This window comes from Arvicanthis niloticus, chromosome 18, assembly GCF_011762505.2.
Source record: "Arvicanthis niloticus isolate mArvNil1 chromosome 18, mArvNil1.pat.X, whole genome shotgun sequence".
Taxonomy (NCBI): Eukaryota; Metazoa; Chordata; class Mammalia; order Rodentia; family Muridae; genus Arvicanthis; species Arvicanthis niloticus.
Window position 1 is genome coordinate 31,869,701 of NC_047675.1, and position 25,257 is coordinate 31,894,957.

General features: G+C 46.9%; 1 protein-coding gene across 2 annotated transcripts in view; it reads right to left on the reverse strand.

Annotated features, from left to right (window-relative positions):
• Window positions 1-7,118: 7,118 nt before the first annotated feature.
• The window catches only part of Ranbp10 (RAN binding protein 10), a 58,447-nt gene continuing 40,308 nt past the window's right edge, over window positions 7,119-25,257 (reverse strand). The window contains exons 4-14 of one of the 2 annotated variants that reach the window (XM_034522479.3): window positions 23,574-23,741; window positions 18,272-18,294; window positions 16,137-16,321; window positions 12,264-12,376; window positions 10,572-10,680; window positions 10,325-10,473; window positions 9,936-10,140; window positions 9,062-9,183; window positions 8,466-8,611; window positions 8,103-8,214; window positions 7,119-7,756 (exon numbers count right to left, since the gene is read on the reverse strand). In XM_034522479.3, coding sequence (XP_034378370.3) covers window positions 7,626-7,756; window positions 8,103-8,214; window positions 8,466-8,611; window positions 9,062-9,183; window positions 9,936-10,140; window positions 10,325-10,473; window positions 10,572-10,680; window positions 12,264-12,376; window positions 16,137-16,321; window positions 18,272-18,294; window positions 23,574-23,741 — 1,463 coding nt within the window. In that variant the 3' untranslated portion in view covers window positions 7,119-7,625. Of the gene's footprint in view, window positions 7,757-8,102; window positions 8,215-8,465; window positions 8,612-9,061; window positions 9,184-9,935; window positions 10,141-10,324; window positions 10,474-10,571; window positions 10,681-12,263; window positions 12,377-16,136; window positions 16,322-18,056; window positions 18,148-18,271; window positions 18,295-23,573; window positions 23,742-25,257 lie in introns of those variants that run through there. The other variant, XM_076915798.1, reaches the window with a different exon arrangement.

Genomic DNA, 25,257 nt, shown 5'->3' on the forward strand with positions numbered 1-25,257 from the left:
TTTTACCCCACTTAAATTTTTATTTGGGAAGCTTTGCCCCCTCCTTCCTAAGCTACATTTGTGAAGCAGAAATTACTAACCATCCCCCCTCAAGTCCTTACAGGCCCTGCAACAAGCCCAAAGGGCTATTCATCAGACAGTTTGAGAGGCTGCACCCTTACCCATGTCTGAGCCTGCACACAAGTTCCAGCCCAGTGACCTTGTGTGGATAAAGAGGATCTGGACCCTAATCCTGAGCCAACATGGGAAGGCCCATATCCTATGGTTCTCACTACCCTTAAGCAGAGACGGTTGCCAGTGAATATACCACACCCAGCTGAAGAAGGTTACTGAGGACAACGACAGATTGTCACCGGGTCCTCCAACCACCTAAGGATGACAGAGCCTGAAGACTGGCTGTCCTATTTTGCCTTGTCTGACTGTGGAAAGGGCCCATAACTTCCATAAGCTAAGACCCTGAGTATAAGACTTAAGAAAAATCTTTCTATTGAGACCCAACCTACCTTCTAGGTGGACTTCTGTTAAAAGAAAAAAAAAATATGTCTAGAGGCTAATGGGGTTGTGAATCCACTATTGAAAAAATTGAACTCTGATTGGCCATAGTACTGTATCTCTCCTGCTGATGGCTCCCACTTATGCCAAGAATTGGGTAGGTACCACTGTACTTAATGGGGATGCAAAACAGACTCCTCCAGAGTCACAACTGACCCCTTAATAGTCCTAGAGAGAAAACTGTAATTTTGCTAGTCTTGGGCAGTGTAATCCCATATCTATAGTGGTTTGGGCTTGGCAGGAAACTGAAGGTTATTATTGGAAAACCAACAAAACTTGGAGAATCAGCTAATATGTGAATGGTCAGGACCCAGGCAACTTATCTACTGTCCAACAGAACCCTTCACTTAAAGTCATCTGGTCCATTGGGCCAAACTGGCCCATCTCGGTACCCTGGAACACAGCCTCCTAAGGTCATAAATTCCAAAATTCCAATTTTCCCAGAAATTCCTTTGGTAACTAAGAGAGTAGAAGTCAAGGAGACAACAAAAGCCAGCCTCTTGGTATTTGGGATACTAAAAGGAATGTGTCAGTTCCTAAAACCATTTTCGATCCAACAACAGGTCACTGTTCTATTGTGAAGAGACACCATGACCACAGCAACTCTTATAGAAGAAAACTCTTAATTGGGACTTGCTTACATTTTCAGAGGTTTAGTCCATTATCATAGTAGAGAGCATGGTGGCATGGTGGTACTGGAAAGTAGCTAAAAGTTTTACATTTGGATCCACAGGCAACAGACAGAGACAGACAGTGGGCCTGGCTTGAACAATTGAAACCCCAAAGCCCACCCTGAGTGACATAGTTCAAGGATACACCTACTGCAACAAGGCCACACCTCCTGATACCTGTCAAGTAACACTACTCTCTGATGACCAAGCATTCACATATAGGAACCTATGGGTACCATTCCTATTCAAACTAATGCTAGCTATGCCTGGACCCTAAAGCCCCATATACTGGGATTGGAATTCATTAAACAAAAAGCTCCATTTCCAATCCTGACAACTATAAATGGAATCAACCCTAGCTTACCCTGCAGGACTTCTAAGGGTCCCTGCTATTATGTTACCAAGATAACCCCTAGATTGTTCCCCTACAGATTCCTGTAGCCACGTACAGCAGGTTAACCCTGGGAATGGCAGTTGGGTGTATTTTCAGGCCCCAGAGACTACTTGGCTTGCTTATACTAACAGCTTAACCAATCCTGCAACTTGTAAATTGGTTACACTGAAGGAGACCCCACTCCTTCATGTCCTTGTTTATGTTATACTACAAGTGTTCGTCTATAATTAAAAAAAAAAAAAAAAAAAAAAGAGGCCAGGGCCCACCTCAATCTAAATTCTGGGTTTAATCTTGCATAGCAAGCTGTCCCCATCCATTCCCCTATTGGAGGGGGACAGGCACTTCCAGCTCTGCTGCAGTTAAAACTTTAGTCCTAATTATGAAGATAAAAATTTCAATGGAACTTATTGCTCAAGTAGATGTAGACTTAGGCCATCTGAAAAATTCTATTTCCTGTCTGGAAGCCCAGGTAGACACCCAAGTAGAGGAGGTTCTCCAGAATCAAATAGGTCTGGATCTCCTCTCCATGGAACAAGGGGACCTCTCTGTATGACACTGGAAGAAACTTTGGCTCTATACCAACCAGAAGGCAAGAAACTGACAACTGGTACCAATCCTTGGCCTCTCAGTCTGCTTGGTTAACTTAACGTCCGTTACTGAGTCTTCAACCTTTTAACCCAAAAGTCCTCAAAATGAGCATCTTTGTTTGTTTTTGGAGACAGTGTTTCTCTGTGTAGCCCTGGCTGTTCTGGAACTTGCTCTGTAGACCAGGCTGGCCTCGAACTCAGGAATCTGCCTGCCTCTGCCTCCCAAGTGCTGGGATTAATGGCGTGTGCCACCACTGCCCGGCAAAAGGAGCATCTTTAACTCTGGTTGCAAGATTTGGGTGAATGCAATACAGAAAGCTTTTGTTTTTATCAAACTGCCTCTACCTCTCAAGGTCTGGGGTTATAATTGCACCCAGCAAAGAAAAATAAAATTTCCTTTTTGGTTGCATATAGGGACTGGGGAGGATGATTTAGTGGGTAAAGTGCTTGCTGTGCAACCATGAAGATCTGGGTTCGAATCCTCAGAACCCATATATAAAGCCAGGTACAAACCCATATAAACCACAACCCTAGCACTGGGAGAAGAGAAGAGAAGATCTCATGGACTTACTGGCTAGCCTGGCAAGCTCTATATTTAGTGAAAGACCCTGACTCAAAAAATAAAATGAAGGAGCTGGAGATGCAGCTCAGAGGTTGAGTCAGCCCTGTTCTTTCAGAGGACTAGAGTTCAGTTCCAGCATATATCAGGTGGTTCAAACAGCCTTTAACACAAGCTCTTTGGACCCCACAGGCACCAGTTACGTGCACATACCCCCCGCCTCATATACACATAGTTTAAAATAGTAAATAGAAGTCTTTTAAAAATGTGAAGTAAAATTGAAGAAGATACCCAACAGTCCCCGGCATTCTATACATGCATACATGGGAAAGTGCACACAGACACACACACTTCTAAAATGTGCATCTAAAGTATTATGAGATATGTAAACACCAAAGAATTTGATATCTAGAAGAGAAAGCAATCTCCCGGAATCCATTCCCTATGAATACCAAGAACATACTGCATCCTTTCTTTTTTTCCTTTAAAGATGTTTTTATTATTTCATGTGTAAGTTTGTGTGTTAGAATGCGGGTGTGTGTACTGAGTGCAGGTGCGTGGAAGGCCAGAGGTGGTGTTAGCCACCTGATGTGTGCTGGGAACTGGACAGCATTTCCAGCCCCATACTGGTTTTTTTGTTGTTGTTGTTTGTTTGTTTTTTGTTTTTTTTTGGTTTTTCGAGACAGGGTTTCTCTGTGTAGCCCTGGCTGTCCTGGAGCTCACTCTGTAGACCAGGCTGGCCTCGAACTCAGAAATCCACCTGCCTCTGCCTCCCAAGTGCTGGGATTAAAGGCGTGCGCCACCACCGCCCGGCCAGCCCCATACTCTTGACACAGGATCTCAACTATATAGTTGTGGCCTGCCTGGAACTCACTTTGTAGACTGGCCTGGAACCCCAGAGCTCTGCTTGGCTCTTCATGCCAGGACTAAAGATGTACACCACCACACCCATCCCCGATACTATGTTTTTTAAATTTAAGATTTGTTTTAAATATTTAATGGCAAAGTTTTTCCTTTTCTCTCTCCATTTTTTCCATACACTCAGTCTGCCAATGTCATTATGGCCTCTATTTACAGTTGGTGTGTGTGTGTGAATATATAACCTGCTCAGTCCATATGCTACTTTTAAGTGTATGATTCAGGGCTGGCCACTTGAATAACAAATGTGGGAAGTCTTCTCTGAGGAGAACCATTTCTTCTGTTCTCAGCATTCCTTAGTTACCTGTAGTTCTTTTTCAAAGGTTGAGGCTTCACGAGAGCTCCCCCTTCAATTGGTCCTGTTTATGCAGCCATGATGATGAGACTTCACAGGTTAACAGATTCTGACATTTCTAGATGAAATCTCACAGCAAATCTGTTCCTCTGGCTCTTACCATTTTCCTGCCCCCTCTTCTGCTATGATCCTTGAGCCTTAGGTGCCAGATCCATGTAGATCCATCAGTTGGGGCTGAGCCCTGTTTCATTTTTGGAGGAAAAAAAGACACTATAGCCCACATTTCTAAAGTTGAATTTGTTGTTTTCCATGTCTGAGAACTATTTCAAGAAAGAACTAGCTAAAGTTCCTGTCCCCTTTGAAGTCTTGCATAGTTGAAATTTGAAGTTTCAAAAGTCCCTGACATACCAAGAAATAGCACCTCCCCCTCCCCTACTTCAGTAAGATTCTGAACAGACACAATTGCTCATGGATGTGTGTTTTAATAAAAATAATTCTGTCAAAATACAACAGGAATCTTTTCATCTCAAGTACAATTTAGTAGGATGTTTGTGTTAGAATTCTGTCAACCCTCTCACACCACAAGTTTCATGCTAATACCAAGTATCAACTTGCAAGGACAAAGGCAGAGCCAGTGTGCACAATGTGGAGGATGCCTGTTTCAGCTGGAGTTGATGGAGGGAACCTATGCAAACAGGTGGGCACTGGGACAGCCAGAAGCCACCATCTGGCCACAGGTCTAAATGCCTGTGATTGGTGGTGAAGTTGGGCTCTGCTGTCCAGCTGCCTAACGACATGCATACCTGAGTTGTGAGCAGCCAAAGGATCGTTCAGCCCCAACAGTCCTCTGCCTCATCTTTGTGCTTAAGGACTGGGAAGGTGCTGGGTAGCCAGGAAGTCCTTACTTCTTTAGCTTGTGATGTCCTGCACCCAGTGTGTACCTAGCCACAGCCCCTCAGAGGAAGGGATGGGAGGGAGTGACTCTACCTCATCTGCCAACTTGGTCCGTGCTCTGCAAGGAGCTACCATCTGTGCCTCAAAGGGAAGGCGAGTTAGGAAATGCTGCTACCTCAGGACTGAACAACCCAACCCAGCCAGGTCCTCCTTTTGCACACCAGGGTCAGGTCCAGCCCTTTACCAAGCTGCTTCCAGGTACTCCTCCCCACTCCAGGTTCCTGGAAATGGGCTAGTAGGGTTGGGGGTGCATATGGGTCTCCTCTGGCAGCAGGACTGGACTAATAACTGGCTCCAACAGCTTGATTTTGGCCCTCTCCACAGCTTGTGGGACAAAGGCATATGTCCCCAAACTAGGACAAAAAGCCTCTCTGGAGAGGAACAGAGTAAACAACTTGGACTCAGCTGAAACAGTGAGATAAGGCACAGAAAATGGGGAGGTGGCTATGGGTACTGAGTGTGAGCCAGGTGGGCACACAACTGCAGTACACAGCAGTCCCGAGCCGTCCAAGGCCCTCTCAGCCATTCCACAATCCACGTCTCAGCACCCATCCCCACCCGTCACACCCCTAAAGGTGCCAGCTGCTCAGGCACTGCTGACCTCACCCCAGTCTAACCCCTTACAAAACTCCTTTGCCATTTTGCTTTAGGTCTAGACAGGACTGTCTAACCCACAGGAATAGTTAGACCTGGCTCTGCCACTATTTGCTGTGTGGCTTTGGTCAAGTCACTTAATTTCCTGGACCTGTTTCTTTCACTGTAAAAGGAGAGGACTGGTAGAGATGTTTTCTAGGTTCCACTGTTCTGCAAATGCCTCTGGTTTTCATTTCCAAATGTGAGGCCTGTCCATTGTTAACAGCCTGGTATTTCCAACCTGAGTTTGGAGCTTGGGTGTTCCAGCCTTGGACAGGATGAAATTTCCTTTACACAGGACAAGACCTCCTGACGAGCTGCTAAGGCCCTGGCAGGAACCAAGAAAACATAGTAGCCTGCATGCAGGAGTAGCCCCTAAAGCAAAATCTTGGGAGCTCTCAGTCAGGACCCTAGTCCCTCACTGACAGACGGTCTAACTCAATTGTGTCCGGTTGTGGGCCTTGTGAGGCCTGATGGGCACAGAACATCTTGAGCTCTACCACTGATTTCTGTGTCCACCAATAGAACAGAAGCTTACGCTGCCCAGATGCAGATGGAGACTGGAAACTCACTGTGGCTTTGCCACAGTTGACCCTAATCTTTGCAGAGGTTGCTTGGGCTTTTCACTCACTCTGTGAAGCAGGTAAAATCCCAGCCCTTCTAGGTATCCTCTGCAAAGACCTTCCTCTTTCTTGGCAGACAGCCCCCTCCACAGATGGCCTACCCATGTCCTGGCAGCATCTCAGCCCTGTGATAGTGGGTTTTGTTGTTGCTGTTGTCCCACCAGCTGTGAGGATCCATGTGAAACAGCTGGTGGGACACTTGTAAGGCCCATGGAGTCTCCTCTTCCTAAGAGTCACTGGGGCCAAGACGCAGGGAGCAGCCTTCCTTAGCTGTAGGGAAATTGGGATCAGGAAGTCAAGGGTTCCATCCACTCTGGGACCAGTGGTCTAAGAATCAGCCTCCATGAGGTACCAATTTCTCCACAGAAAGCATCAATCCTGTCAGAGTTGGGCAGTGATGGTGAAGACTCTTGGGAATGGCTTCCTCTTGGCAGCCTGGCACACAGCAGCTCCTGGGTTGAAGGCAGGTAGTTTCCAGGCAATCGACTGAGAGTGATGAATTATTTGGCCATCTTAACAAGGGAAGGCAGGCATTGAGACGGGAGAAGGGCAAGGCAGGCAGTGAGCGGCAGGGTAGAGTGGTAGACAGCATGCTGGCTACGGACCCTGGGTTCCCTTGCTTTGCTGTGTGCCCTGGCCTACCCCACTACCCTGAATCCTGAACCTGCAGTTGTTTTGTTCACCTATAGAGGGCCTAGAGACCCACACCTCTTGGGATGCAAAACAGTTTAGTCTGACCTTGCCCACCAGTCAGCCTTCCCCAAAACCCATATTTCCTGGGCAGCAGCTGAACCTGAGGCTCAACAAAAGGGGAGCCTAAAATAAACAAATCACTTGATTGAAGTGACAAGAGATGATTCTTTTTTAATGAGTTGGACTCAAATAAAAACACATGGTGTCTGGACAGCCTCACCCAAGAGGTGCTGGACCACTAGTGCTATTATGATAAATACTGTGTCTTTTTTTTTTTTTAATATATATTTATATATATATATATAATCTCATTTGTTTGTTTTTTTACTTATGAAAATAATAAGCTATCATCAACCTGGATAGGCTTCATTACTAAATTAGCAGAAACCAGCTCAGCACAAACTCTCCCGAGATAAACACTGGTGGCTCAGTCAGGAGGAAAAAAAAAAATTAAAAAAACAAAAACAAAACACCCAACCTCTCCTCAAAACAAAATCTCCTTTAAAGGAGAAGCTACTACATGAGTAACCAGCCAATACTGAGTCACAGGCCGCTGCACGTGGAAGGGGACAAGGGGGAGAGGACAAGGGAGGGAGGGAGGGAAGAAGGGAAAGAGGATGGACCGGCCAGGTAGAAGAGTGACTGCCCATGGCTTCCAGGTCTCTGTACCAGATGCCTATGGAGAACAGGGTTGCTCCAGCCCTAGGGCTGAAGGAGGGCCAGACAGAGCCAGCCAAGAAGGTCCGCTAGTGCAAGTAGTCATCGACTCGGGCAAAGGAGCAAGACCCCAGGCCTGCTCGGGCCATGAGGCGTAGACATTCAGATGCCTGGCCCAGGGCGAGCATCAGAGGAGGCTGCTTTGGCAGGTTCTGAGACTCTGTGGAGGAGATTACAAGGTATGGTTAATACCTAGCCAAGGACTTGGGCACAGGTCAAAATTCCTAAAGATGGAAGGTAGAACTAAAGCTATGGCTGGAACTCTGGAAAGAGTGTTCAATGTTTGAGTGTCCTAGCTACCAGGCCATGGACCTGCTTTCATGATAGGACCTTGGCCTTCTCTAGAGCAATTAAGCTGGCCTGGCACAAGGCAATGAGCTAGCAGCCAATGACCTCAGCTAGGCAAGGGAGGTTAGGTTTAGTCCTAAAAGCCCAAGAGCCCTGTGAGGGTCTATGCCAACCTTCACACCCATGGGTTAGCTTTTACCTTTATTAAATGCACTCACCTAAAATGGCGCTGTTGAGAGCAGCACACACGGGCTCCCTCTGGATGGGATCAAGCTGATGACCAACTGGGCAACTCCAGGGGTCTGAGTATGCTAGTAGGCTAAAGGCATCCTAGGGGACAGAGCACTGTGAGGGGAATGCAGCACACTATACATAGTCCTGTAGCTTCAGAGGAGGACAGAACACAGCACGGGACCCAGTGAGAGCTCAATATACCTGGGCTATACAGAGTTAGACACCCCACATTGCACTGCAGACATGACTAGAGCCCATTCTGCCCTATTTCTACCACCTTTAGATGTTCCCGGAGCCCCAACAAGAGATGGGGATGGCTCCATGTGAGAGCCTGGCTTATCCTGTACCTGAAGCATCTCTGTGTGGGCCAAGTTTTTGCCATACTCTCTGCCCAGCTGCTCACTCAATGCCTGCAACTCTCGACCAAACAGGATGATCCTTTCTGTGGCAGCCTGGTTGCCCCCGCAGAGCTGGCGCCGTGGATGCCCATCGTCTGCACACAGAGGCCAGCAGAGAACACATTAGAGGGTGAAAGGGAAGGACAACAAGGACCCCATTAAGCTACAGCTTCTGAAAGGCAGGCAAGCTAGGGGAGCAAGTGGAGAAGCCTACGTCTACCTGGCATATAGACCAGGTGCAAGACTTGGAAACTTGCCTCTTCCCACCCTGCACAAACGATGGTGCTAATGAGATCCACATTCTTGAACTCCCTTTAGCCTTGGGTTCTAGTCTTGGCAGCAGGAATGGACCTTCCTACACACTGGAATCCACCTTAAGGATGCATCCAGAGATGACCAAGATGTGGTAGACTCAGTCCAGCTAAAGTTTCTCAAGCTGCCAGAGCCTGCCATCTTAGCCTCTCCTCAAAGGAAGTGTGCATTAGGACTGTCTGCTGCCCTGCCAAGGAGCACAGGAGCTGGGTCATCCTAAGATTAGTACTCACCCATGCTGGACTCATCTGTGTGCAGCTCGTCGTGCTTATAGGCCCCATTGACGATGCGCGTGGACACACTTTCCAGCACACCATTGGGATAATGCTCTGCCTCCATCTCCATCTCGCTGTCACTGTGGGGCAGGGTTGAGACAGGAGTTGGGCCTCTTTGAGGTTTTGTTAACCGCTGTTTCAGGTAAACTGAAGGAGTTTACCTGAGAGACCACAGCACGTCCTATAATGGCATCAAACTGAAGGACTGCTAGGAACATGAAAGAACAGCCCAAACTTTCCAGGCTTCAAAACTTAGCCCTACTATGGTTATCTCCAAGTGCCTGTTACATGATTCCCATTCTTGTCTCAAAGCTGCCCCTGTGAGTCTCTTCTCATTGGCTCTCCTCTGAGGTTATATATGTCTTCAATGTACCCCTCTCATCCCTACCAACTGAACTGACTGGGTATCTCTGTGGCCTTGGCTGGGACACAGACCGAGGTCAGCTTCTAGGTATGCCTAGGACCTGTTGAATGCTATCTGGAGCTGCAGTCTACAGGCCAATTCACATGACTGTCCATAAACCTGATTCCACAAAACTCCTTAATTGTAGACCCTAGAGGTTCTAATAGGCCCAGCCTCCTGGGAAGAGTCCCTATGTAGGCAGGCCATCATGTTCAAGTCTGGCAGGGCCAAGAAAATTGACAGCTACATCTTGAATAGGGACAAAAGCCAGAACCATGTGTTTGGCCTGATCTGTCAGGAGGGTGCAATCCAGCCACAGACCTACAACAGAGGTGAGGGTAAAGGGCAGAAGGCAGCATTTAAAAGAACAGAGGTGGGTCCAGCAGGCACAGAACAGAAGCAGAGTGGAGAGAGGAGCAAGCCAGGCACCTGGTCTCCTGGTTACTGGTACTGCTGTGGGGCTGGGACTTGGTCGAGTCTGTTGAGTTGGACTCGGAGTAATTGACGGAGGACGGGGAGGAGGAGGACGAGGAGGATGAGGACGAGGAGGAGGAGCTGGGTGCGGGGTATTTACTGTGGTTCTGTTTGTTCTTGGTGGATGCGACGCCATTGCTGCAGCTGGGACTGTCTGCTCCTGAGAGGCCAGGTGGGTCAGAGAAAGGGAGGTCAGAAGTGGAGCCTCAGGGATTGCCTGAGTGGTCCCTTTCCCTTCCACACAATCTAGCTGCCAGTTCTAAGCCCACCACAAGGAAAGGTATGTGGGATGGCCACTCTTCCCCACACCAGGTCTTCCCAAAGAACTCTGGAGAATGGCTGACCTGTGTTGTGTATATGGGAACTACTGGGGCCATGTCGGGGGCTGAGGTTGGGGGAGCCAGGGTAGCTGTCCTGGGACTTGGGGCTTCTGGAGCTCAAGCTGCGGACCTCACTGTCGGTGCCATTCACCATCTCCACGAACTGTCGACACCTGTGAAGGGAGCAGAGCATTGATGCTCTGGCCTGGCTCACACTGTGGGTTCTGGGTGCAAGCTGAGGGCCAGGCTCAGAACCGTAAACATGACTTACTTGAGCATGAAGAGCAGGTTGGGGTTGTGCTCCAGCAGCCCAGGGTAGAAGCGTTGGGTTGTCTCAATGGCTTCACCTACCCGGCCTTCCAGCACCAGCTTCTGGATTTCTGTAGAAAAGCACATGGCTCTGAGTGAGGGCTGAGATTGCCTCCATAGCCCTGACTCCAAGCCTGAGTTGTGGGCAGACTGAAGGCAGGGGCCAGACAGAAGTTATGTGGGCTGGCTCTTGGCACCCTGCTAGTTGGAGAAGTTCACAGAAAAGGCTGAGAGAGTATGGCTGTCCAGGACCATGGCAGAGGCTGGCTTAGAATATGAGGGGAGAACAAGAAGAGCTCATAGCCCAGAGGTTGGAGGTGAGTCTGGAAGTCCACTTCTGTAGGGCAAAGGCAGCCAGGGAGCTAGTGAGGGGAGGCATCTTGGGATAGTCTGAGGATGCCTCTTTAGATAGACTGTTTGCTCTTCAGGCCTCATAGGAGTATGCACTGGCTTGGGCTAGGGCCCACATCTTGACAATTTGTAAATGCTATAGTGTGCTCTCTACTGGGAGAAGAGGAAGACTACCTCACACTGGCACCTCTCTGGCTAACAGCATTTTGCTATTGTCTTCTCACTCTTGTCCTAGGGCCTAGTGCCTCTTATTGTGATATCTGGGCTTGAGGCTCTCTCATTTGTAGATCCCAAGTTAAGAATAGAATACCTGGGTGCTGGAGAGATGGCTCACTGGTTAAGAGCACTGACTGCTCTTCCAGAAGTTCTGAGTTCAATTCCCAGCAACCACATGGTGGCTTACAGCCATCTGTAATGGGATCTGGTGCCCTCTTCTGGTGTGTCTGAAGAGAGTGACAATACTCACATACATAAAATAAATAAATGTTTTGTTTTGTTTTTCTTTTAAAAAAAGAATAGAATACCTTTCCATCTATCTGGCTGAGCACAGCTTGTCTAGGAAGACACAGATACATGCATATACACAGACACAGAGATGATGGGCTCAGAGACAAAAAAGCAGGCACTCACAGACACATTTATATGCACATATCCACTCACCCACATAGTCCTCTCCTTCTATCTTAAACTGTGTGGGTTCTGTTCTCTATCCCACCCCTCCTTCCATTAAAATGTTCCAAACACACAGAACACTAGGAGAGCTGTCTTTGGTCAAGAAAGAACTGGTTATCTGCAAAGGCTAGGACAAGAGGTGGGGAGCAGGGAGCTAGCATGGCAACCATCCCAGAGTATCACTTCACCCTGTTTGAGCAGAGTCCTCTCTCTGGCTACAAACAGGCAGAAGAATGGTTAAACCTGAGTACGCAACGGCAAAGGCAGAACAATGTGTAGAACACAAACAAAAACTCTTTTTGGGTGATGATGAATAGGAGGCCAAGTAGAATCTAGGATTCAGGGGACAGGGAGAGGAAACAAACATGGAGGAACAGGATTCTGCCGTGACAGGACCAGGCCTACACTTGATTTCCGTGTTAGGGAGGCTGCTCTGAGACCTTCTGAGGCTACTGGCTGCCCTTGTGTCAGTTTTATCTTGAATGAAGGACAGGAGCAGGGACTGGATCCATAAGTTGGTCTCCAGGATGGTACGGATAAGGTTAAGCTATACTCTTGACAGACTAACCAGGAATGAGCTACAGATTCAGGGGCAGGTAAGAAGGCATGAGGAGAGAAAAATTAACCTTACTTTGTCTGTTCTTTATGGATGCCTGCTCTTCCTGAATCGGGGTTTCAGTCATTCGGGCAAAAGCTGTGGCTGTGGCACAATACCCATGATGCACCAGGTAAGACGAGACCATGCTAGAAAAAAAGAAGAGCTCAAGGTAACACTCAAGACCCACATTTCCCATGGAGCACTGGAGGGACAGACTACATATATCCCAAGAGGTCTCCCCTATTCGTACCTTTGTGTGACCTTACAGAGGTAAAGAAAATAAGACCTTCTCTCTGTGCACTCACAGGCCATAGGGGTGCCTACAGGTCTCTGGGATATGTTTCCCTCAAGCTCGTAGAAATGGCTGTCTTCTGATAGATTGCACCAAGTCCAGATCTAGTCAATGAGCTTACCCAGGGCAACTTAAAATGGCAACTAGCCAGGCAATGTGGCAGCTATCCTATCAGGATACAGAAGATACCTGACACAGCCAGACTTGACAGAACTACTAAACTTAAGCAACTGGTCAGAAAAGTGGGTGGTACTCTGGAGCTATCTGTACTAGTTACAAGTATCTGTGTCCCCAGGGAGCCTACCATTTGGTAGCACTGGCTCTGGAGCTGTGGTTCTCTACCCATGGGTCACAAGCCCTTTGGAGATCATCTATCAGATAAGCTGCATATTAGATATTTACATTGTGATTTGTAACGGTAGCAAAAATATAGTTTGAAGTAGCAAGGAAATAATCTTATGGTTGAGGGTCAGTACAACATGAGGAACATATTAAAGGATCAAGCATTAGGAAGACTGAGAACCACTGCTCCAGAGGAATAGGAGGAATATGGGCCAAATTAACTTCATAATATACCATGTATCAAAAACGCAAGAATTCAGGATAATAGGCTGATTTTGCTGGGAAAAGACAGGCACCTCATAGTTAACAGGAGCAGAGTCTCTGTGGGAGAGCATAGTGTACAACAACAATTTAACCCCACTAAAGCTGGCTGGGCAATGCCATTTGTATGCATGCACGTGTGTACATATACATGCACGTGTACAAAGATGAGCTCTCATGACCTGGGTGGACAGATATGGGGAGAATGTTCTAAGGCTGTACACCTGTGCCTGGTTGGCTTCTTATGTTTATGAGATAGTATAAACAAAATGCTTGGCATGAACTCAAAGAAATGTAACCTTTTATTAAAGAATACATTCTCTTAAAAAATATTACACTCCTATGTTATTTTGGTGTCAGCTTTTTAATAAAGTTTTAATTTTAGACTAAAATATCATACTCTTACAGAGTTATTCTATTATCATAAACAAGAACAATGCATTTTGGGGAAAAAACATGGTTCAGAATAAACATTCATAATTCTAGAATGTATTTTCTTGGGGCTGGAGAGATGGCTTAGTGGTTTAATAGCACTTGGTGTTCTTGCAGAGGACCTGGATTTGGTTCCCAGAACTCATATGGTGGCTCATAGCCTGTTTGTAACTCCAGTTCCAGGGGCTCTGATGCCCTCTTCTGGACTCCACAAGTACCAGGCACACACACAGTACACATACATACCTATCTACAGGCAAAACACTAACACATAAAATAAATAAGTTTCTAACAAAATAAACATAGTTTAAATTAAGAACACTACATTGGAGGACACCAAAGTAAACTTTAAGCTCTTCTTATTTCCTTATTGTTTCATATATTCAAGTGTTTGCCTGCATGTAAGCATATGCACTGTTGAGTATGGCTGGTGCATATGGCTGGTGCCGGCAGAGTACAGAAGAGAGAGTCATATCCTCTGGAACTGGAGTTATGAACGGACAGAAGCTGTCATGTGGATTCTGAAAACCAAACCTGGTCCTCTACAAGAGCAGCAAGTACTCTTAACCGCTGAGCCGTACCTCTAGCCCCAGAAAGTAATGTAATATATATAAATTTCTTTATTATCAAAGTGTTTCCTATGCTAGCAAAAGAAATGGGCTGGGGATTCAGGTCAGCAGTACTGTGGCTGCCTAGCATGTATGAACATCTACATTCTATTGCTATCACAGAGAGGGAGGAGAGAGAAGTAAGAGGAAGGGGAGAGAAGGGGGGAGGAAGATGATAATTCCCAAGTCTCACCAGAGGAAGCCAGTCAGACATGAAGCTTGTGATAAATCTATCTCTAAGATAACCCAACCACTTCCAATATTTATAAAATTATGTGAAATAACAGGACACAAGTATACGCAGGTTTTAGCAAATGCTCCATAGGACACATACAGGCACATGGATACATACATATAAACAAAAAACTTCCATGTGTTGAGCCCAGACCCTGAAAATAACTCTACCTCTTCTCCTGCTCAACCAAAAAGCAGACTGTGGGGAATGACATTGCTGTGGCTCCCAAGAAAGCAACTCTCATCTGCTAGACTGGGAACCAGAGGTGGTCATGCTGTTCTTTCCAGCAAAGGTCTTTCTATTTGTACCTCAGCTGCTTTAGTATCAGTCCCTCAAGAAAGGAAGGCTGAATACTGGGGATATGACTCAGGGATAGTCCTTAGTATATGTAAAGCTCTGAGTTCAAAAGAAAGATGAAGTCAATAAAGGAGAAAGGGTGGAGCTGGGGCAGGGGACTGAGACTGACTGAGACTGGATGAGAACCCAGTGTATACTGCCTGACTACTCCTGGCCCCTTGTGCCTTTGCAGAACAATGATCAGGGTTAGAAGCCAGACTCTTCTCCACTTTCGAGAGCCAAGTTAACACCCACCTTCTAACAGGTGGTAAGAGTCACTGCTTCAGCCAGGTATGAGGTTGGCTAGTGAAATAAAGACCCAAACCTGCCCTGCTGTTGGAGTCTCAGCAACACTGGCTTCCAAAACAATTTAGAGATTAATTAACCAAGGAGCATGCTGGGTGGAGCCACTCTTTACCTGAGATCACGCCGCGGACACAGGGACACTTAGCTGGATACTGACCCTGTGAAGTGACCTCAAGCCTTGCAATGCGGATTATTGTTTTTAATGGCTTTTTGAGACACGGTTTTTCTGTGCAATAATCCTGGTTGTCCTGGAACTTGCTCTGTAGACCAGGCTAGTGTCGAACTGAGAGAGCACCTGTCACTGCCTCCTGACTGCTGGGAATAAAGGCATGTGCCACCCTGGTTGGCAGCAATGTGGATTTTTATAGCAGAAAAAAGCATCCAGAGAAGAATAAACCACACTAGTTGTAGAACTTCTACAGAATAGCCCTGGGGAAGGAGCACATCTGTGCTAGCAATTTTTTAAAACTAGTTATTTCCTTTTGTTGGTGGTGGTGGTACTCTTAAAGTCAAGGTCTTTCTACATAGCGCTGGCTATCCTGGAACTTGTTATTGTAGATGAGGCTGCCCTTAAACTCACTGAGATCTGCTTGCCTCTGTTTCCCAAGTGCTAGGCTTAAAGGTGTACACCACCATGCTTAGCCTGTGCTGGTGATCTTACAAACAGAAGTCTTGTAAGCTGGCTGAGGGGAAGTTTTTTTTTTTTTTTTTTTTTAATTGATATTATTTTAAATTATATGTATGTATGCAGTCCCATATGTGGGTTTGTACATGTGAGAGCAGGTGCTTCAAGAGGCTGGTGATGTCAGAACCTCTGGAGCTGGAGTTACAGATAGCTGTGAGCCACCTGACATGGATGCTGGGAACTGAACTCAGGTCTTCGCAAGAGCACTATGTGCTTTTAACTGCCGAGCCATTTCTCCAGCCCCAGGAGCAGCTCCAAAGCACAAAAAGCAAGGAGAAAGCATCAGAGGCTGCGTCCTCTGCCAGTGCTTCCCAGGAGCATGCCCCTCCCACCAATGCAGCTGTCAGCAGCCTGGCAACACTGCACAGGTCTATAGTACCACGAAGCCTGGGGAGGAGGTAACACTCACTTCTGCAGCACTGCCTGCCACTCGCCAAGCCGGGCACTGATGGGAAAGCCGTGCACAGTGCCCTGGACTTTGGCACGCCACTCTCGCATATAGTCCTCAATGTCGAACAGGAAGGGCTGCTGCCCAAAGTTGGCATCCACAATCTCCCCAGGTGTCTGTAGGCCTACGGTGGGGTAGAGGTTGGCCTGAGGAAAAGAATGAATATCAGTCAGGCCCCTGTGGGCAGCAGGGCTGCAGGGCTTCTTTTCATTTCCATGGCTCTTGCCAGCTGACACTAGGGATGGAAGAGACTTGCATGGCAGGAGCAGCTGGGACCAGTCACATCTAGTCTACCTCACTAGCAGAAACTTATACCCAAAAGTGTGGGGAAGAAGAAAAAGAAAAGCAAGGAAGGCCCCACATGGAAAGTCTCCTCTGGTCTGCATCAAAGGCCACGGTGTCCCCAAGGCCTGGGAACCCTTACAGAACTCAGCCAAGGTACACAGGAGCAGACAGGGCCGTACACCCTACATATGTACTAATAAAAATGTGCTACGTGGTGGTTTATGACTTCTGGGAAGAGATGCAGGGCCAAAGATCCCTCGGCTACCAAAAAAGAGGTACATGAGGGGAAGGGATGACACAGGGGACGAGGAACACTGACAAGAACAGGCAAAGATTTGGTGAGTTGCTTCTGGAGCTGGTGATGGAGAGGCTGCCCTCTTCCTGTGAGAGGCTTACTCAGCAATGATTTATGGTACACTCTATTTTACTGTCCATTTCCCATGACCAACTTTAGTGAGGCCACTCCTCATTCAGTACCTCCTATGCCACCACCCAAAGCTTCACCCACCTCCTCCCCATGCCACTAAACACCATTTTTTCCAGGAACCCCTATCCATTCTCTTTTTTAAAAGGAAAAAAAAAAGTCTCATGTAGCCATTCTATGTATGTAGTTGAAGATTACCTTTAACTAACTTTGCTGCCTCTACTTCCCAAGAGCTAGAACTCCAGGTATGCATGCCCACCCTCGGCTCCCTTGTCCCCCTTTACCTTCCACTCTTCAGGTCACTCCTAAGTACCACATACGTTTTAAGCACATGGGTTTCAGCCCACCACAAGGTCAGAACCTATACTCTCTCTGCTTCCTTTCTTTTTCTCCCATCTTCCACACCACAGGCAAAGCCCAAGGACATTTCCCAATCTTTCCAGCACTTGACAGCACACTGCCCACACTCACGTCGGTTCATTTCACGTCATGTCTCCATACCTAGACGCTTCCCCAGCCAGAGTCAGAATTCTTCTGAGTCTGCTCCCTTTGCCTAGGACAACAGCCCCTTTCTGGGGCTTCCAGGTATGAAGGAAGGATTCTGATACATAGACAGGAAGTTCAAACATAACTGTGGGTACTACAGTTAAAATTCAGAGGGCCCTCAGATCACAAAGACACTTCCTGGGGCACAGTGGTATCCTGAAACAGCCACCAAAGTCAGTAAACTTCTTTTTGGAACCAGGGCAAATAGACCCATGCCAGGCTCCCAGCATCTTGGGAGAAGGTTCTGCATGTGACAATGCCTGTACCACTCAGTAAAGTGATGGGATAGAGAGGGTGGGGATGAATCCCAGTCTAAGCTGACAGGAAACTCCATCCTTTTCTAAGAAGAAAAAAGCCTACAAAACTCATACCCTAGGCTCAGGGAACCCTGAATAGTAGCATTCTAGGTTTTCAGAGGTGATGACTTTCCTCAGAGATCTCTGATGGGCATGTATAATGACCAGATTCCTACAAGTTCAGGAGTGATCCCTAACTGCCACACCCAGACCACTGGCTGGATTCAGACATTTCATTCACATCAGCCTGTCCCATGGAGTTACCCTCTTCCACCACCGCCCCTACCCCCACCCACAACTGCCTTAGAAAATGCCACAAATTTCTGTCACCTGCTAAGAGACGTGGAGGAAGACCAGGCCTTGCTGCTGAAGAGAGAGGACGGCCAGCAGGTAACCCTTACTGGCACCCTCAAGCTGGCAGCACATCACACATCCCTGCTTGGGGAAAGGGCCAGACTCCACACCCTGCACTTGCAGGTACCACCACCCACCCCAGCAGCCCTCAACAGCCCAGGAGGAGGAAGACCCATTGCTTGTAGACTCACCGGGAGATCTGTGAAGGCGATACCTGTAGGGAGAAAAGGACAGGCATCAATGATTAGATAGGGATAGCCCCTTAGTCTCCAGGGATCTGTGAACTCTAGGTGCAGATGGTAGTCAAGCATGTACAAGGGGTACTAGGGACTGGTAGTTTTAGGCCTGGGCCTTCCTACTGCTGGACAATCTAAGCAAAAGAAAATCCAGGACCTTAGGTAATTAATTAATTGCCTACAGTTTTTCTACCTTTTCAAAGAATATCTGCTAAAAAGAACTAAACCAGGTGATTTATCTTCTAGGCTGGCTATTCAAGCCTCTTGATATCTAACATGTCAGTAAAGAAGCCTACTATGTGCTCTAACCCTTATCTATTACCTGATGCACTCACTCCTCATGTCAATTCCTTACAACAGGCACTGTGCTCATTTTCCCAGTTTATGGACAAAGAAAAGACCCTCAGAGGTTAAGGAGCTGCCTTCGGTCACCGAGGTGTTGGTAGTGGCAGCTCTGCACAGACCTAGTCGGAGTCCAACACTCCAGGCTGACAGACTAATGCTGCCCGTCCTCAGACCCCAAGAGTTCCAAGTTCTCAGAAGTTCCTTATTATCTAAAATCTGGCTGACAGTGGCCTGTGCATCCCCCAAACCCTCCTGTTTGGAGTGGGGAATACATCTCTAGACTTCAGACTTGAGCTGCAGTAGGGGTCGTGCAACCTTAAACATACAAGTATACTTGAGCCATACTCACAGGAGTGGGGCATCAGGATGTGAGGAGGCAAGGGAGCCTCTGAGGCCTCACACCCCTCCTTTTTTTTTTTTTTTTTTTTTTTTTAAGATAAAGTCTTTTATCGTGTGGGAACTCCTCAGCTTCTGGCATTAGGGGTATACAAAGTACTGACTCCTTGAAGCTCCCAAAGGACTTCCTGAACCCTCATCTGGCAGGAAGCAGAACTTAGCAACACAGCACAGGTGAAGTCTGAGCACAGCCTTACAAGTGTACGCTATTCCTCACACTGGCTCACAGACTAAAGCCCAAGGTGAAGACAGATGACTCACTCTTTGCTAGGTCTAGGTACAAGTTGGCTACTTTACTCTTCAAGGAGTGAAAGTCAAAAACCTTAAGCTCCAATGGCCTAAGCCCACTTGTGAGCCTCACCAATAGGGTCAGAGTCACAGCGTCAGAAGCTCCTCATTACAGTGTAGCTGGAGAGCTACCCTTGTAGACCTCGGAGGATCCAAGGTACTACTCTCTCCCGGGCTTAAGGAGAAGCTCAAAGGACCTTAAAAGAAGGGGAATCCAGCTTCATCAGTTACTGCCACTGCCACAGTTACTGTTGTTACCTTTGGCAAATTATCCAAAGTAATCTAGCCCACCTGAAGAACCCTTTACCTCATGAGGGGGGTGGGGAAGAGGAAAGAAAGAAGAAAAATAAGACATATGAAAGCTGCTTGATACACCATGTGGTCTAGTGTTGAGGCCCACATTCTGCCTCAACACTTTGCCTCAACACTTTTGGGGCTAAGTACTCTGGTCAAGAGAGAGTGTGGCTCTTGGGGCAAGAGACTCGAAGAATGGAGACAAGACAGGGTGTGATTCAATCTCTTCTATTTTCTCAAGTCTCTCTTATTGAAGGGAATTCTGAGGTATTTATATACACAAGCAGGAGAACACAGGTGAAAACATTTTACCACGTGCACCATACAGCTGAGGTCACTAAACAGCAAAACAAGCTATGTGGGATAAACAATATATTTATCAGAGTGTGCTTCAGCTGTTATAGGCTTTTGACAACCAAGTCTTTCATCAGGGTATATGGTTCCAGATGACTGCAAAGTTGATCTAGCCGCTTTCTACTAAAGTCGGCTCCCAACAGTCTAGGTACAAGCTGACTGATGGTGGGCTACACAGTGAAAAATTGCCACACTCTGGGAGAGGCTGACCCACTCAGACCTGCCCAACTCTGCTTCACCATGGCACCAGGAATGACAAGTCCTTGAAGGGCTTCCAAGACAACGAGGAAAGAAACCACTCTCATCTATACTGCACTGTTGACGGCAACACTGCTCCACAAGAAGGTCCTGTGAGCCTCCACAAGGCTACTGTGAGACTAAGATTTGGGATGAAAGGCCAGGCAAACAAGATAGCCAGGCTTGCTGATGAGAAGAATCCTGGACCAAACAGGGTCTGGGGCCCTGAAGGTGAGAACAGAAGACCATATGAGTCAGTACAGACAACACGAAGAAGAATCTATAGGCACACAGAACACTTGTGGACCAGACAGCAGTCCTCCACCTCCATTTACCCTTATTCATCAAGTATCTGCTGAGGCCTTGCAGGAGCTGGGTCAGGTAATAGGACTGGGCAAACAGCCGTAAGCCAGCTGATCCTCAATGTGTCCCTGAATTCACCAAGAGAGATGGTATATGATGAATAGTTAGAAATACTGAATAATGGAACATAAGGCTTGAATGCTGGCAGAGTGAATGACCAGGGCAGCCAGAGACAGGAACTGTCATTCTACTTCCTAAAGTGGACAGGACTGAAGCATACTAGCAGTGATAAGTTGGCACATGACATGGGAAGATTCACCTAGCATCTATCAATCTAAGATCATTAAATTTCATGATCTAGAACATACAAAGGGCAGGACCTATTTCTCTTTCAGTAAGGTCTCAACAATACATTTATGAAGCAGATGGTAAAACATGGGCCTCAAACTAATACACTTGATTTGCCCACCCTCGTCCACCTCCCCACCTCCAGGATTAGGGATGCAAGCACTGCTCTACTATCGGACCCTACCTCCGCCCTCTTTTCATTTCTTCTTCTTATTATTCATTTTTCTTAAGATGCCCTAGCTGGCCCTGAGCTTTTAAAGCCCCTGCTTCAAGAAATTGGGATTATGGCCTATGCTACCAGATGGAGAGCTTAGGGGTGGGGGTGATACAGGGTAAACGGATTCTTTGGCCTTTTTTGTGTTTATTTTGCCTTGTTTTATGGTACTAAGGACTCAATTTAGGATCCTGAAGAAGCTAGGCAAGTGCCCTAACAGTGGACTGCATCTCCAGAGTCACACAGTGGGCTCTTACTGGCTAGCGTCTAGCTGAGCACACTCAACTACACATGGGGCTCAAATCTTGACTTTCTCCTCGTTTAATATGTTAAGTATCTCTATTCATCAACTTGTTTCTCATACTTTGGGTTAACTGAAATTAGAAATAAACATCAAATATCAAGAAATAAACAAGACTGTAGAAAATTTTTTAAAAGATTAGAAGGAAATTAGGCAATGTACTACTACATGAAGTTTAAACACGTGTAGGTCTTTGTACAGGGTCCATAAAAGGCATTCATTAGGCAGATGAATACAAAAATGCCTGAGGGGACCTAGCCAGCGAAGAATTTGTGATCTTTGGTGGTCCTAGCACACATCTATATGGCCCAAAGGAGACATTAAATATACAACTACTACAGGTACAGCACAGTATTTTCCAAATCTTATATTCCATGTGGACAAGCTAGAGGGATGTGAGCCTGGCTATGTGGGCAGGTAAAAGGATGCATGCTGAGAGAAAACAACAGCCCTTGGGATGCTGGCAGCAGGGACAGCAAAGTGAGGAAACAGCCAGAGTCAGGAGGCAGAATGAGAAGCAGAGAACCGTCTCGAGATCTTACTGCAACTGCAACTAGTGACGGCCAGTGTCAGGAGCTTCTCGAGATGTGCACCAGGGGAAACTCTGCCTCTGACCTGTTCTCAATCACCCATTTGTCTGTCCTTCCCTGCTTGCTCTGGGCTGCAGTGTACAAACTACCCTACTGATACACTGGCTCTTAGTTGTTCATCCCCAGTCAACAGCAAACCTAATTCCCTTCAGACTCTTGATTCTGAGCTGGTTCACCTCCTAGAAAAGGCACACAAATTGTGGGAACAGTAGGCAGATGTCTACTGCCCACAAAGCCAGCTAGAAGAAGGGCACCCGATTTCCATTCCTGCAAAGCATGGTGGCCTGGTTAGTAAGGTACTGCTGGTCCTCTCCTTGGAAGAAGCAGGCTGTGGGTTGAGTAGAGACCCTTGCAAGGCAGTCAAGCCCAGAAGCTAGGGACCAAATTGGGACAGTTTGGCCATATACCAGTCAGTACCTTGTAGGACAAGGCACCAGAATAGTCAAAGTCCCTTTCTCTGAAGTTTATCATATGTTTTAAATTTTAATTAATTGATTTATCTTGCATATTATGTACTTATGTGACCACACATATACCACAGCACATGTGTGGGAGTCATAGGACAATACTGGGGTAGTCGTACAGACCAGTTGCTGGCTTTAGGTCACACAAACCATCTTGCCTCGGCTCCTGAACGATAGGATTGCAGGCATATGCCAAGTCTGGCATACTCTCTCTCTTCCCCTGACCCCTGTTTTGTTTTTACAGTGCTCTGAGTCTAGACTGGCCTCAGACTCATACAGCTAGCGATGGCCTTCAACTTCTGCTCTGCCTGAGCCCACCTCAGCAGTGCTGGGATTCCAGGCATTCGCCGCAGCATCCAGCTCAAGCTCTAACACTATGTTTATGTAGAGAACAGCTCCACTCAAGGAGTCATCGCACCCCAACTTTCCCATGGCTCTACTCCTTCACGCTGTTTAACACTGCACCAGTCCAGCTTCTCTTCTCACAAGTGTGCCCATCCCTCTAGCCTGCTGGACCTCTGTTGCCATTCCTCATACCCATCACTACAGAGTTAACCTCTGGATACTCGCCTTTTCTCCTGGTCCTTTCTCCACTGCATTCTTCCATTCTCTCTGGAGTTTTATTCATAACTCTGTCAACATATGCTGCATGTTAACCACGATCAGGGCAGAGATCTGTCTCTATCTGACTCCTTCCTGTTTACTTTCTGTCTGACAGCCCTCACTGTTACCTTCAGTATCCCAACTATCAGAAGAACTGGCCAAAGCCTGGGCCAGGTTATAGGCATTCAAACCCTAATCACTGATTACTACAGTCAGGGCCCTCAAACTTCTCCATCAAGTACAACAGACAAGCCAAGCCAAGATAATGACCAGAATATTATTGCACCCTCAGGAACCACCCTGGACTTATACCACAAATGCTGCTGAAGGGACAGGTTAATAACAGGCATTCCCTGTCACCTTCCATTCACCTGAGAGGGTCCCAGTGTTAGAAATGCCCGCAGTTCCTCAGAGAGCTGTGCAGAGGCTCCATGATACTATTTGACTTCAAGGCCTTGAGCTTCTCGGCAACCAAAGTGGCTCCGCGGGCCAGACCCTTCAAGGTCTCCTATGCACCTACCAAGGCTGTGGCCATTCTTGGTGTAGAAGCAGGTGCCATTGATGAGGTTGACACAACAGCCGATCACATCCCCTGTGGTAAATGTGGGACCATAAGGCTGGCCTGTCCCCGAGGAGCAGAAGGAATGCCCATCATCGCCATGGTAACCATAGGAATGTTTGTCCCAACCTGTGGAGAAAGAGAGCGGCAATAGCTGAAAACAAGTACTTGATAGAAGGCTCTGAAGGTCTCATATACTTCCCAGACCCTGCCCACCTCAGCCAGCACTCAGGAGTGTGGTCTTTCACACAACTGCTTACAGACATGGTCTTGTTGAGTTACACAAACATTTTGATAGTGAGTCCACCAAATCATCACCTCTGAGGAGCTGAGGCAGGCCTGACTGGGACTCACAAGACATGCAAAAGGAGAAGCCTCAGGAAGAAGTAGGCTAGAACTGAGGAGATCAATACTGGTGGGCTGTCACAATGTTTGTGTTTTTCAGACAGGCTCTCTAGAAGTCCACAGCAGCCTCAAACTCACTATGGTGATGAGGCTGATCATGAACTTCTGATCTTCCTGCCTGCAACTTCCAAGTGCTAGGATTCCAGCTTGACCAGTGGTTAAAAATATGTGTATGTGTTTTAACTGGGGAATACTGTATTCTTTTCTTTTTGATGGTACTAGAGAGCGAACCAAGGGTCTTGGGAATGCTAGGCAGGTACTCCACCACTCAGCTGTACTAATTCTTTTACATTTTATTTTAAGATAAAGTCTAAACTGCCTAAGCTGGCTTCAACCCCTTAAATAAGAGATTTATAGGTGTGTTCTACCACACCTGAAATAAATCCTTCCTTTGAACTTTTTCCTTCTTGTGTGATGGAGATTCACTGCAGTGTCACTTGTACTAAGCATATTACTATACTACTGACTATATTCCCAGTTCCTCTTCCATTTTAGCACGCGGTGGGGGCTGGGGGGTGGAATTCGTGTTATCACCAAGACAACAGAATGTTGCCAAGTGTGGTGGTGCATGCCTTTAATCCCAGCAGACTGGTAGGTGAAGCCAGGGCTGGCTACACAGTGAAACACGGTCTCCAACAACAACAAAAAAATCAGGAAGCTGAAGAAATGACTCAGTGGTTGAGAGCACTTACTGCTCTTTGCAGAGGACCCAGGTTTGGCTCCTAGCACCCACTAAGCAGCTCACAATTGCTGTACTTCAAGTTCCAGCACCCTGATGTCCTCTTCAGGCCTATTTGGGCACTGAATAAACATGTAGGTAAACATTCATATACATAAAATAAAAATAAATAAAAAAATTTAAAAACCCAGAATGTGTTTTTCCTTAGCTATAGCAGCTGTAACAGGATGGTTCATAACTAGCATGAGACCTTCCTTTCTAGAAAGGACAAGGTGCTGTCCCCTTTGCCACTGAATAACTAATAAAAGCCTACTCCAAGGAGTTTGCAAAGGGTGATATGAAATAGAGAAGACATAACATGTAAGTAAACAAGTAAGCAAGATATACCTGGGAGAGACTAGAGACATAGCACAGTAGTTAGAGCATTGGCTGCTCTTCCAGAGGGCCTGGGTTCAATTTCCAGTACCCACATGGCAGCTCAAAACCATCTATGTAACTCCAGTTCCAGGATGCCCTCTTCTGGCCACCATGGGTACTGCATGCATGCGGTGCACAGGTACT